Source organism: Heteronotia binoei, chromosome 9 (genome assembly GCF_032191835.1).
Source record: "Heteronotia binoei isolate CCM8104 ecotype False Entrance Well chromosome 9, APGP_CSIRO_Hbin_v1, whole genome shotgun sequence".
Lineage (NCBI taxonomy): Eukaryota > Metazoa > Chordata > Lepidosauria > Squamata > Gekkonidae > Heteronotia > Heteronotia binoei.
In genome coordinates, this window is record NC_083231.1 from 34,941,531 (window position 1) to 34,955,239 (window position 13,709).

The window sequence follows — 13,709 nt, forward strand, 5'->3', positions numbered from 1 at the left end:
CAACCCTGGAAAACTGCTGTTTGTTTATGTTTTAGTTATTGCCTATTTAAAGCATTTATTAGCTGCCTTTCCACTTTAGGGAACTCAAGGTGCATGCAATGTAAACAAAACAAAAAATCCATTAAATTAGAATTTCATATCACCAAAGATGGGCAATAAATAGAAAAACTAGATTAATCAAATGTGGTCCTAAATAAAATTGTCTTCAGTTGCTTCTTAAAGGTTCAAAGTGAGAGCAACAGGTATCCCTCCCTGGGGAGGTTGTTCCATAATCATAGGGCTGCTAAAGGCCCTCTCTTGAGTGCCTACTGTTTGTGGGACAGTCAGGAGGGCCTCTCCTTATGATGGTAAGTGTTATCAGAGGGTTTTTTTGTAGCAGGAACTCCTTTGCATATTAGGCCACACACCCTTGATGTAGCCAATCCTCCAAGAGCTTACAGGGCTCTTAGTACAGGGCCTACTGTAAGTTCCAGCGGGATTGGCTACATCAGGGGGTTGTGGCCTAATATGCAAAGGAGTTCCTGTTACAAAAAAAAAGAAAGAACCCTGAGCATTGTCATTTTAGGAAGATGGCATTTTGGAAGGCTTAAATCATCCACTCAGCTCATGTCAAAGTCCTGGCACACCTGATTTTTAGAAAGGGAGAGAGAGAGAATACTGGTAACATTTGTCAGGAAGCAACTTTAGGGAAAACCCCAGTCATTGGCCCTCCAGGGTTACTGTTTGATCACTGTATGAAACAGTATGCTGGACTAGATGGCCACTGTTCTGATCCACCTGGGCTCTTCTCATATTCTTATCAATCATACCATTATGCATACACAACTGCAAATCTTACAAGGTTCCTAGACCTTTTGTTAATATATTAATTGCTTTGGGAAGCTACTATATTAGTATGTCTGTTTTAGCTTGCCAGGAGCATTGTTCTCTCCCTCCACTGTGGAAATTCATCAGCCTGGTATGTTCTGCTCATACTGCTGTGATCTGTTTTTCCCTGCTGTGTTGAACCGTCCCTCACGCTCTCATGCTTTCAGTCAGGTTCACAGTTGACATAGAAGAGCCAGGCCACTGCAGTGATCTTATATGGTTCCCGGATGGTCCTTAATTCCAGTTACTGTTCCAAAACAGCAGTACAGCACTGTGCTGATCGTATATAAAATACCGAATCCCACCCTTTACACTAGTTAATGTAGATTTGTAGCAACCCTGGCAGTCCTGGGGATCTTACTCAGTAGTCTGGTTGTGGCTCCTTGCTTAGCGGCAGATTAATGTTGTAATCCAAGGAACCCCATTGCCTGAGCTCTTGAAGGCCCTTTTATTTTCACAGCATGTCTGTTTTCCATGTTTTTATTTCTGCCCTTGGTGTTCCTTCTGCTGGCTCCAGAAACCACAGGGAAATCTTTGATAGTCACTGAAGGCATAGGAGTGTTTTAGAACTCTTAAGTATGTAAAAGAGGGTGTGTGATGTCTGCTGTGAAATCTAGAGGCATGATTATATGAACAGGCCAGGGGTACATACAAAACTGTGCGGATTCTGTTTAAAATGTCACTGAAATAACAAACTGATGATTTCTAGATGTATTCCACATTTATTCTAGCCTAGTATGTGACTATCAGCAGCTCTCTAGGGTCTCAGCTATACTATACAGTCTTTGGCTTGAAATTCTTTCATTGGAAGTTTGAAGGATTAAACCAGTTTCTAATGAGTACAGGCTGCACTCTGTTCCTTCCCCCCCCCCCTTTACTTATTTTCCTCTAGACCAAGGGTGGCCATACTGTGGCTCCAGAGCCACATGTGACTCTTTCACACACATTGTGAGCAATGTTTCTTCTAAACTGCAGTCTTGTGAGCAAAAATTCTACTTTGTGAGCTACTGATATTAAAGTTGTGAGCTACTGGTGTTAAAGTTGTGAGCTACTGCATAAATTAGTGTGCTTTGGGGCTACCCTTCCTGAGCTAAGACAAAAATATGTGAGCTGGAGGCTAAAAAACTGTAAGCTAGCTCACGCTAACTAAGCTTAGAGGGAACACTGATTGTGAGGCTCTTGAAGCCCCTACTGCTCCATTGGCTGACTGGAAAAAGGCATTTCTCTCTTTAAATCACTTCTCCAAGCCAAACTAGCTGGCAGCTTGGCGAATGCATTTTAAGTTGCTTTCTTTCCACCTCTCCCTCTCCCATTTATTTTCCTTCCTCCCTCCTTCAAACATCTGATGTTCTAGTCTTGCGGCTCTCAAACATCTAACATTTATTCTATGTGACTCTTACGTTAAGAAAGCTTGGCCACCCCTGCTCTAGACTGATCCAAGTGGCTAGCCATTGTATCTGAGGAAGTGTGCATGCACATGAGAGCTCATACCTTAAATAAGATTTCGTTGGTCTTAAAGGTGCCCCTGGACTCCAACTTTGTTTCTTCTAGAATGTCACTCTATAGCAGCCTTAATAGTCAATAGTAGTTCAATCTGATCAGAGCTCAGAATCTAAGGAGAGTTCATACTCGGATGGGAGATGACCATCTAAGAGTGGAGCTGCTATGCAGAGGAAGTCGGTGATAAACCACCTTTGCTCATCTCTCTTCTTGAAAACCCTGTTAGGTAGAACTTCATGAGGTTGCCATCAGTTGACTGCAACTTGATGGCACCCTTTAGCTTAGGATAGGCAAGTATATGTCCAAGAATGAATCTACCATTATCTCTCCCAAGCTGTCCATTGAGTAAGAGAACAAGTTATTGCACGTGGAGCTTTGCGTTAGAAGAAGATGAAGATGATGATATTGGATTTATATCCCGCCCTCCACTCCGAAGAGTCTCAGAGCGGCTCACAATCTCCTTTACCTTCCTCCCCCACAACAGACACCCTGTGAGGTGGGTGGGGCTGGAGAGGGCTCTCACAGCAGCTGCCATTTCAAGGACAACTCCTACCAGAACTATGGCTGACCCAAGGCCATGCTAGCAGGTGCAGGTGGAGGAGTGGGGAATCAAACCCGGCTCTCCCAGATAAGAGTCCGCACACTTAACCACTACACCAAATAGGCATATTAAATCTGTAGGAGTTCGTGTTATCTGGAGAAACACCAGTTGTATATTTCTGGATTTTCCTGGAAAATAATTCTGATTTAAACATATAATTTAGATATTATATTGCAAGCCACCCTGAGCCCACTCATGGGGTAGGGAAGGTTGCAAATTAAATAAAATAATAAATAAGTAATATTTAAACAATGTTAGCAGAAGAAGGCAAATGCACTTTGTACACATGCACACACATGTAAGCACACTGTAGTTTAACCATGCTTCATATCTCACATTTAACTCATCTAATATGACTGATTTGCAGCACAAGAGCCCTGACAACTATAGATAAACAGAACCCCATATCACTAGTTGCATATGCATAGTAGTTGCATATGCACACTCATTTAGATTTAGGGTTCACAGAATTAGCATGGTTTTGGAGAGTATTCACAGGTTGTACATTGATGCATAACAGAGATTCAGGAGTTTAAGAAGAAACAAGCCTAGAACTGCTCATTGCCTCTAAGGTCTGTGATCCATTGTGTTGTAGGAACCTGCAAGAAACATAGGGCTGCTCTGCTGCTGCCATTTTCTGTGATTCCTAGGAAAATATCACTTTTGAACTTGGTTGAGCTTTACTCAGAAAGGGAATGCTGCTTTTACAGGCCATCACATCTATATGCGAGCACAGTACAGATGGGCAAGAAAATGAAACACATTTAACCATTGACATTGAAATGAAGAATACCTTCTATGCTACTATTAGATAAGGAGTTCACAGAATTCTGCATGATCACCTGTTCAGAGTGAGTTGCATGAAAATGAGGAGGAACAGGATGGGTCTTTCGGATTTATTTTCGCTAGAGCTCATTGCCAGTCTTTTCTTTTCTTTTTTCCTTTCCTACCTTCCCTCCTTCCTTTTCCCTTTGTTGCCTGGAGTACAGCATTATTTGTCAAAACATTAAATTGGAAACCACAGCATATGAAATAGGGGGGAATCATTACTGCTATAGTTGTTGGGTAGTTTTTTTTTAAATGGGGCATTTCAAAAGCCTCCCCCCTTCACACACACATTGTTTTATGTTGATAGGTTTGTTTGTAAGTTTTAGGCTTAATCCCAAACATTCACAGAATGGTGGCAGTGTTATGAGCAGCTTGAGCCAAATGCTGTGCATCTGGCTAATTAATTGAGCATTAAAGTGTTGACCAGATGGAGTAGCAAGTTTATTCTTTGTTTGCTATTAAAATTTATCCCACATTTCACTCTTGTTTGCATAGTAGCAAATTCAAACATACTGAAGTCTGTGTTCTGTGAACCTCCTCCTGGGTTTTACATAAAGCCATGAAATGGCTTCTTGCTTTTTAAATACTGCATATTGCATTCATACCATTTGCATGTCAGCTTCTCCATGGCCTGTTATGGGAATGTGGTGGGCTTTACCGCTGCGTTCTCTCCTCCCCCTGTGCATGATCTAATGAAGGATTTCCATTTTCCTGGCGAACTACAGAGTTAGATCCGGCCAGTTTCTCCACTGGTGAAAAGGGGTTCTCTTTGACCCACACAATAATAATAATAAGTTTTTATTTATTTATACACAAAAGGGTACACTTGAGATCATGAGACCTGCATGGACAACAGCCATGTGGAACAGAGGCTGTAAAAAAGAGAGGAATTGACCAATATTGAGCAAAAAAAAAAAATGTTGCAGAAACCAACCATAGTTTGTCATTATGTCCAAACCATAAAATAAGGGTTGCTGTCCCCCCACCCCCCATGAACCCAGGACTCCTGATTTAGTCCTAGGTTGGAATCTTAGTTTGTAGAAGAGAGAGCAAACCACACTATAAGTGCAGTAATAAAGAGTGGCTTGATTGAGAAGATGTTTAATTGGATCACATATACAGGAGGAAGAGAGAATGGAGCATTTGATACCTGAGGATCCCACCCTCCCTACCAGGCTCATTCATATAATGACGAACTGTGTGTCAGTGTCAGGTTCTGAACACATGAAGCTGCCTTCTACTGAATCAGACCCTCGGTCCATCAAAGTCAGTATTGTCTTCTCAGACTGGCAGCGGCTCTCCAGGGTCTCAAGCTGACGTTTTTCACACCTATTTGCCTGGACCCTTTTTTGGAGATGCCAGGGATTGAACCTGGGACCTTCTGCTTCCCAAGCAGATGCTCTACCACTGAGCCACCATCCCTCCCTCAACAGGTTGAAACAAATATTTTAAGAATGCCTTCAAGTAAACTTATTAGCCATATTTTCTGAAGCTAACCACACGCAGGTATGTTAGATTGCCAGTGTGGTGTACTGGTTAAGACGATCAGACTAGCATATGAAAGACCCAGGTTCAAATTCCAACTTGTGCCATGGCAGCTTGCTGGGTGACCTCACACTCTCAGCCTAACCTACCTCACCAGGTTGTTGTGAGGGTAAAGTGGAACAATCGAGTGTGATATAAATTTTGGGGGAAAGGTTGTGTGTAAATTAATGAAATAAAGAAAGAAATATAAATAACTTGCTGAATTTAGTGCTCCTGCTTATACGAGTGGCAAGGGTTCCACTGTTTGCGTTCTCATCATCGTGTGCTTTAGCTTCCCAAAGCCAGAAAGATGTGTTTATTGGTACATGTCCACACAAAATGGCTCCATAAATGAACTGTATAGAGGTTTGCCTGGTATGTGAATTTTCAAGACTGGGACAAAAGCTTCTGGGTTGGATAAAGCATTGAGCATTTTGGCACATGTTAAGACTCCTGTTATTATTTTTTAATTTTATTGATTTTAATGCAATAATATAGCAACAACATTGGTGAGCGGTAATAGATAACCATGAGTTGGAGGAGGGTCCTGTTATTAATGAAAATATCTCGAGCAGTTTTCCCTGGGAAAATACTGTTTAACACAGTTTTTCCAAAAGGCTTTCTTTTGGTTCTTTTACATCCAGCTCCACCCCTCACACACTTCCAGTGCCACCTTTTAGCACTCATGTCTGAAAACATTCAGCAGTTTGCTTGTCTTTTAGTATTGGGGGGCGGGGTTGATTGGTCTCTTGTTTGTCTGAATTTCTCTACTAGGATAGGCAAAATATTTCTCTAAGAGAGCTGAATGGCTCATCTTCTATCAATTGCTGATGATTGTAGGTGGTCAAATGGTAGTAACTGTCAGCTATTTCTGTGTATATCTCACACTGACAAAGAAGGCCCATCAAAGAACAAGAGTGCAAGAGAAAGAAATTACAGCTAAAAATAAAGGGGAAACCAGCAAAGAGCTATAAAAGGTTCCATTGCCATGGAGAAGGTGACAGAACAGAGAGGAGCTGGAAACCCTGATTTGCTGTTTTTGCTTCCATTTGTCAGCCACAGAGGCCTTCTAGGGGCCAGCTCTGAGTCACAGAAATATTCCAGGAGCAATCCTACACATGCACCGTGTCTGAGTTCACCCCTGGTGTTTCATATAGCAGTAACTCCATATATGAGAAGGATCTGCCATGAACTCAGATCACAGAAAGGTACATGAGTGATGCAGCTTTAGACCTTATTGACCTGTGAAGTCCCTGGGTTGAGCTTGTTCCCTGTTTGTTTTTCTCTTCCTGAGGAAAGATGAGCACCAGTATCAAGGAAGTTTGATTTGGCTCTGCATGCAAGGCTGCCTGGGGTGTTGGGATGGATATTGCAAGCAGGTGTCTTGGGACATCTTTGTGAAGTGTGTGTGTGCAACGTTGACAAAGTGAGTTAACTAACAGTTCAAGGAGTGGAAGCTTTTAATTGTGCTTTTTAAGGCTGACAAAATTTAATTAAGTATGCCTAACTTTCTGAGTTGCTTCATGATCCTGGATGTTGATAAAATGAATTTAATTAGATGGTTTGCTGACATTGAAAGAATGTTTCAAAACACCTAGGATAATAGAGTGTGTGCTTGTGTGTGTATTTGTATGTGTTTGTCTTCTGTGTTTCATTAACAAAGGGGGCCTCTCTGTATGATGTGCTGCAGATGTCATCTGACTTCCTTCCTTTCCTAGTGCTCTTCACTGCCATCTTCATCCTAGGAGTGCCTCATTCTCACAGTGCACTCCTGGGCCTTTAATTTTTTGTTCAGTACTGCCTCCTCTGGGTTCCATTGGCTGATCTGTTCTGTGTCAACAGAAGGGTTTGCACAGTTTTAGAGCATGCAGCAGAGTGCTAAGGCGCTATGAAGACTTTGAAAATTTGTATTCTGATATCCTGGAGCAAGATCTGTTAATTTAAACTGCAGCATCAAGTACTCCACTGGCTTTGGAGTGATGCATTGCTAGTACATGTCTGCTGAGCAGTATCAGAGCCTGGCTCTGCAGATAACACTTATTGCTGTATATATGAGAATGAAGAAGCAGCTAAGTTCACTCCAGAAATATAGGCAAGAACATTTGGACTTACTGAAGAGAAATATTCAACATGACTTGCAACGACAGCAGTTTCCCTGAGTTTTAAGAGCACTTTGCGGTGTGGGTTTGCAAGAAATAATACTCTTGATCAGGAAGTAAAAAGGACACATTTCGTTTGGTGGCTGGATCTTGCAGATGATTTCTGGGAATGGGAGGGGGCGATTGTTGCTAAATTCCCCCCACACACACACACACACAGATGTGTGACTTCACTCATATTGTTCCTGGGTGTTCCCTTTGCCCCCAGAGCAAAGGGGCAAGAGGCATGTTTGGGGCTGCAGAGGGGAGCAATGACAGGTCTGCTCTGCTGGTAGAAGTGCCTTCTATCAGTGGAAATGTTCTGGGGCATTATTTAGTGGCATATTTACACATTTTAAGACATAAATAATTTTTGATTTTTTTAATATAATGACATTTGTAATAGAAATGGCATTTTAAAGGTGTTGCTTTCTTTTATGTTATGATCCTCTCAACTTAGAAAGCATGCACTTGATGAATTATACTTTGGAGCAACAAAAATGCATTTTGTAAACAGTGTTGTAGCAAACTCAGGGGAAGAAGTTAAACTACTAACACTGCAGTAGCAATCCTTGCCTTTAAACATTCTAAATGTCTTCCAACATTTTGCAAAATTTAATAGTAGTTTTATAATATTAAACAGCTTTAATCTGTGTGCCAGTATGTTGTACAAAGATGAGTGGTTAAAAATTTATATATATTCGAAGACAACTAAATATTGTAAATTGGAAAACAAATAGTGCAGTATTAGATGAAAATGTTTATAGTGGTTTTTGTAAATGCAATGACTGTGTCAAAAAGTAACCCTATTTACTTTTGTGAAATTGCTTGTTGTCCTCCACAGGTAACAGTGACAGACAATGGTATCCCACCAAAATCAACCCTTGCCCGGGTCATAGTCAAGATCTTAGATGAAAATGATAATAAGCCTCAGTTCTTGCAAAAGTTCTACCAGATCAGACTGCCTGAACGCGAAAGACCGGAGAGGGAGAGGACTGCCAGAAGGGATCCTGTCTATCGTGTTTTGGCAGCAGATAAGGATGAAGGACCCAATGCAGAAATATCTTACAGCATTGAAGAAGGCGATGAACATGGCAAATTTTTTATTGAGCCAAAAACTGGAATTGTCTCATCTAAGAAGTACTCTGGTGCAGGAGAATATGACATTCTTACAGTAAGCCAAGATTTAAATTTCACATTTTCACAAGCCATTTCTATCATCAAAGTTTATTCTCTTGTTATTTCATATTAAGAAGGGGTGTTTTAAAAGGTGTGAGAATTTCAAAAACAAGAAGAATCAAGTTGATAATGAATTAAACTTTCAAAAAAAGAGTAAATATAGACTCTTGATAAAAATATGAATGTAGGAAATGTCGTTTAATTTCTTTCCACTAATAATTGTATGGTCCTTGCAGCAGCTATTCATCAGGCATTAAAGGCAAATCAGTTTTGGGCCAGAATCCACAGAACTGGTTCACTGCACATCAGTGACACTTTTGCATTCTTTGAACATTTCAAAAACTAGTTTGTGACGTAGCACTGAACACAATTGAAGCCTACCAATGTAATCCTAAACAGAGTTGTACCCTTCTAAGTCCATTGAAGCCAGTGGCTTAGAAGGATTTTTTTTACAATTGTACTGTAAAGCTTTCTTACAGAATTGTTCCATAATTTTGGCCTCTGTCAGTTGTCATCCAGTCCTCTGATATCACTGTGTATAGTCTCAGTGTTGATTCCAGTGCATGTGCATGAAAGTGTGTTTGTTTCTGCTCTGTTTTCACTTACATAGTTAAAATATCTAAACTTTTTTGGATGTGTCATAGATCAAAGCTGTGGATAATGGCCGTCCGCAAAAATCATCAACAACTCGCCTTCATATAGAATGGATCCCAAAGCCCAGTCCAGCTCCTGAACCAATTACTTTTGAGGAATCATTTTTTTCTTTTACTGTCATGGAAAGTGATCCAGTAGCTCACATGATTGGTGTAATAGCTGTTGAACCACTTGGCACTCCACTTTGGTTTGATATTACAGGTAAGAATGCTTTAAGATTTGCTCATTGTAAATTATTTGGTTATTTTTCTGGATTGTTTTAAGCATTCTAGTCCTGCTCCCAAATGATATGAACTTTCTAAAAGTTGTTCATAGTCTCAGACCAGAACAGTTGAAGACATAAATCCAGCCAAGGCTTTCTTTCTAAATCAAATGAAATCAGCTACTAGGAGGGGTTTAATTTTGAACACTCTCTGTGTGTCATGAAAAGAACGTTTTGATTATTTTTTTATGATTGTTATTATTAAATATGTGGCATAGGCTTGATAACAACACAGGAAACACTAATGGGGTAGATCTCCTTATCTAAGCAAAACTGTGGTGAATGGTCCATAATGTGCCTAAGCCACCTCACCTGGTCAGGTTGTGGATGTGCCAGAACTGGGATTTAGAGTCAAAGACCCAGTGAGGTATAAGGACTGGGGAGGCACGGTTTCAGAACCCTGGTCAGCCACAAAGCTTGTTGTGTGAACTCACTTCAGTCGCACTCTCTCAGTATAACTGGGGAGGAGGGGGTGAATGAGGATGAAATGGGTAAGGGAGTACCATGTATGTCATTCTGAATACCTTTGTAGAAAGGACAGGAATGTACCGTGGTGATTCCAGTGAGTCTAGACCTCTTAGGGACCCAAGTCCATTGGAGAATGGCCCATTAATTGCATGAGACCACTAGCTGTGCCCAGTCTGCTAAGACTGGGTCTTAGAATAAGATTGTTTAGAATTGCAGCCCAAAGAATGTTTTAAATTCCATCTAAATCTAGATATTGGCACAAGACAATAAGAAGCACGAGGGAAGAAGGAGTGATTCTGGGATAGAAACAGTAGCCAGTTAGGTAATGTTTTCCCATTTCAGATGAGAACGCTTCTTGTTAATCAGGATATTTCAGACTCTGTTTTAAAATATCTTTATTGCGCATTTTTACTGTTTACTAATGGCATGAACTAATTTGATTGACATCTTTTTCTTTTCTTCTGTGCTTGCTTTTCATGCTTTCTTTCTTTTTGGCTGTGCCAGGAGACAAGCTTGCTAGTGAAGTTTTTTACATCTTTCAGATGGCTTGTGACCTGAACTGTACAGCAGAAGGTATCTGCTGAGATCACATAATTTATTGCCAGATTATGAGATCTAAAGTGAAAACGTAACCATTTAAGAATAATAAATAACAATGGGAAAATACATGTGTGTATTCCTTTCTGACAGGGTTTTCTTTCTTTCTTTCTTCCTTCTTTTCTTCTTCTTGAGTTTGTTGTTAACTGATGCTTCATGCACATTTCAATCAAAGAAATCAATACAAAATGATGGTTTGGGTTTAGCCCCAAATGGTTCATTCTGTATTTTCAGTGCACCATGACTGATGGGCTAAATACTGCTTCTGTAGACTAACCTTGAGAGCTAATGTTGGGGTGTATCTTTGTAAGATTTCTAAGGTACTGTTAGGTAGATGCTTTCTCAGATGTCAAAGGAACAACTACAGAGAAACTGTGTTCAATACCGTTACAAGATAATGCAAATAATATTTATACAATATCAACATAACATAACAACAAACAAATGACAAGTATCAAAAGTCCAAAAGGCTCAGTTATAAACAGTGTCCTTGAAATGTGGCAGAAAATCTTCTTCCAAGATATTTTGCTGGCAGTATTCCCAAATTAGATGTAATCTGATGTATTGAAGCCTCCTGAAATATACAATGCAATTTCCAGATGTCTTAGCGCGTTTCAGAGCATAGCTCTTTATCAGGTAGTCTTATTCCATTTAAGGATAATTCTCTTGGTCTAATTATTCACACTCATGCAAGACCTTTTTTCCTTCCAGATCCCTATTAACACCTTCTCACAGCCATGCAGGTTCACAAAATTCAAGCTCGGGTAGCTTCCCTCTTGAAGTGCCAGGCATGCTGATTTGGCCAAGCCATATGGGCCAGTAAGGCCCCTGTGGTGGTCATGCTTAATTGAATCAGAAACCAGAGTTAGCAGGATGTAAGACCTAAATCAAGGACAGATGAGATCTACATCTGAGCTAGCTGGTGTCTATTCCTGATGCCTCTGACACCTTTTTGTGTTCCTGCTTTATGGAACAGGTGGTCTTAGGGGAAGAGGGTAGCACTAGCCTTGGAGACTTGGCTGCTTTATTCACCACAGCTTTTAATGGAATCGAGGTTTCAGACATTTTGTTTCAAGTATTAGATTTTATTAGGCCTTATTAGGTATGTGTGTATAGGAGGGGGGGGCACCTGCCATTTCATTGTTGTGTGATGTTTTAATTATGTGTTGTAAGCCACCTTGTGCCACTGGGAAATGTGGGCAGAGATTATTCACCCAACCTTTCCAAGAAATTCAGCAGCCTTAAATAACCAGTTTTGAAGCAACATTGAGCCCATCCATCTGGTTGCTTTGTCTGAAAGGCAGAAACACTCTCAAAAATATTTCAATTTTCTGATTTTTAGAATGAAGTTACAATCCTAAAACATACTTGCTTGAACCTAGGTGCCATTTAAATAAGTGATGCTTGTTTTGATTATTTATGATAAGGATCGGGGGGGGGGGGGGTTGCCAGCTTCAGACTGATAAATTCCTAGCGATTTTGAGGTGGAGCCCAGAGAGCGTGGTCCTTGTAGAAGGGAGGGACCTCAGCAGGGTATAAAGCTGTAGATTCTGTCCTCCAAAGCAGCCATTTTCTTCATGGAAATGATTCACTGTAGTGTGTTGTGATCCTGGGAGATCTCCAGGATCTACCTGTAGGTCAGCAGTCCTAACTGGGCACTGTATTCAGTTTTACTGGGATGGACATATCACTCAAGACCAAATATAATTGCAATTTTTAATTACAGAGTCATTCTTAATGCTTTTAATAAATGAATTTTGCATGGGCAGAAGAATCGAAGAAACATATTCAAAATTAGGACAAATTATTTTGCCATCTCAGTGATTGGTTTTACAACAGTCAAAACCAATCTGTCCTAATTTAGTATGTCTAAAAGTCAAAACCAATAGAAGTTAATGGGTAGTATTTATCACAGTTAATGCCATTTGGTTTTAATAACTATTGTACTGTTTGAAGCAATCTACTCAGTGTAACAAGTATTATGATGATGATCCATTGAATATCCAGGTTTTTGAGTCCTGTGGCACCTTTAAGACCAACTTTTATTCAAAGTATGAGCTTCTGTGTACAAACACACTTCCTCTGAAAGCTTATACCTTGTTGGTCTTAAAAGTGCTGCTGCGCTCAAACTGTGTTCTGCTACTTCAGACCACCTCAGCTACCCATCTGAATCTAGGTTATTGAGCATTACTGAACTATGTTTCAGAGCTACCTTGCAGTACCGGATCCGGTACAAAGTGCTGGTCATAACCTTTAAAGCCCTATATTTATTTATTTATTTATTTATTTATTAATTTCATTTATATCCCGCCCTCCCCCACCTTGGCAGGCTCAGGGCGGCTAACAGCAATCCATAAAAACACACCATAATAAATAAAACATTAGAATTACATTATAGAACAATAAAACATTAAAACATTAAATTAAAAACCAGTCTAGTAGATACAATTATACTGCGGTATAGATCTTTGGACCGCATTGGCGGATCTTTAATTACCATTTTTCTTAGCAGTCCGAATATGCTGATTTAAAAAGGATGGTCTTGCAGGCCCTGCGGAACTGTTCAAGGCTCCGCAGGGCCCGCACCTCCTCGGGGAGTCGGTTCCATAGGGTAGGGGCCGCGATCGAAAAGGCCCGTATTCTGGTGCTCTGATATTTAACTTCCTTCGGCCCAGGGATAGTCATTAAGTTTTTCCCCGTTGACCTCAGTGCTCTCTGGGGTTCATATGGGGAAAGACGGTCCCTCAGGTAGGCAGGTCCTCGGCCATATAAGGCTTTAAAGGTAACGACCAACACTTTGTACTGGACCCGGTATATAATCGGCAGCCAGTGCAGTTCACGTAGTCCCGGCCATATATGCTCCCGTTTCGGGAGTCCCAACAACAGCCTGGCCGCCGCGTTCTGCACTAGCTGCAATTTCCGGGTCCGGCACAGAGGTAGCCCCAAGTAGAGGGCGTTACAGTAGTCTAGTCTTGAGGTGACCGTTGCGTGGATCACTGTTGCGAGGTCCCGGCGCTCAAGGAAAGGGGCCAACTGCCTTGCCCGCCTCAGATGGAAGAATGCTGACTTGGCAGTGGCTGCTATCTGGGCC

General features: G+C 40.9%; 1 protein-coding gene across 7 annotated transcripts in view; it reads left to right on the forward strand.

The window, feature by feature from the left end:
- Positions 1-13,709, forward strand: part of FAT1 (FAT atypical cadherin 1) — a 157,500-nt gene that overhangs the window by 80,025 nt on the left and 63,766 nt on the right. For 5 of the 7 annotated variants that reach the window (XR_009555787.1, XM_060246423.1, XM_060246424.1 and 2 more), the window contains exons 4-6: positions 8,303-8,632; positions 9,282-9,492; positions 10,526-10,594. Coding sequence is in view for 6 of the 7 variants with exons in the window: in XM_060246423.1 (XP_060102406.1) it covers positions 8,303-8,632; positions 9,282-9,492; positions 10,526-10,594 (610 nt within the window). In the remaining variant the exon portion in view is untranslated. The remainder of the gene's footprint in view (positions 1-8,302; positions 8,633-9,281; positions 9,493-10,525; positions 10,595-13,709) is intronic. The other 2 variants (XM_060246425.1, XM_060246427.1) reach the window with 1 other exon arrangement.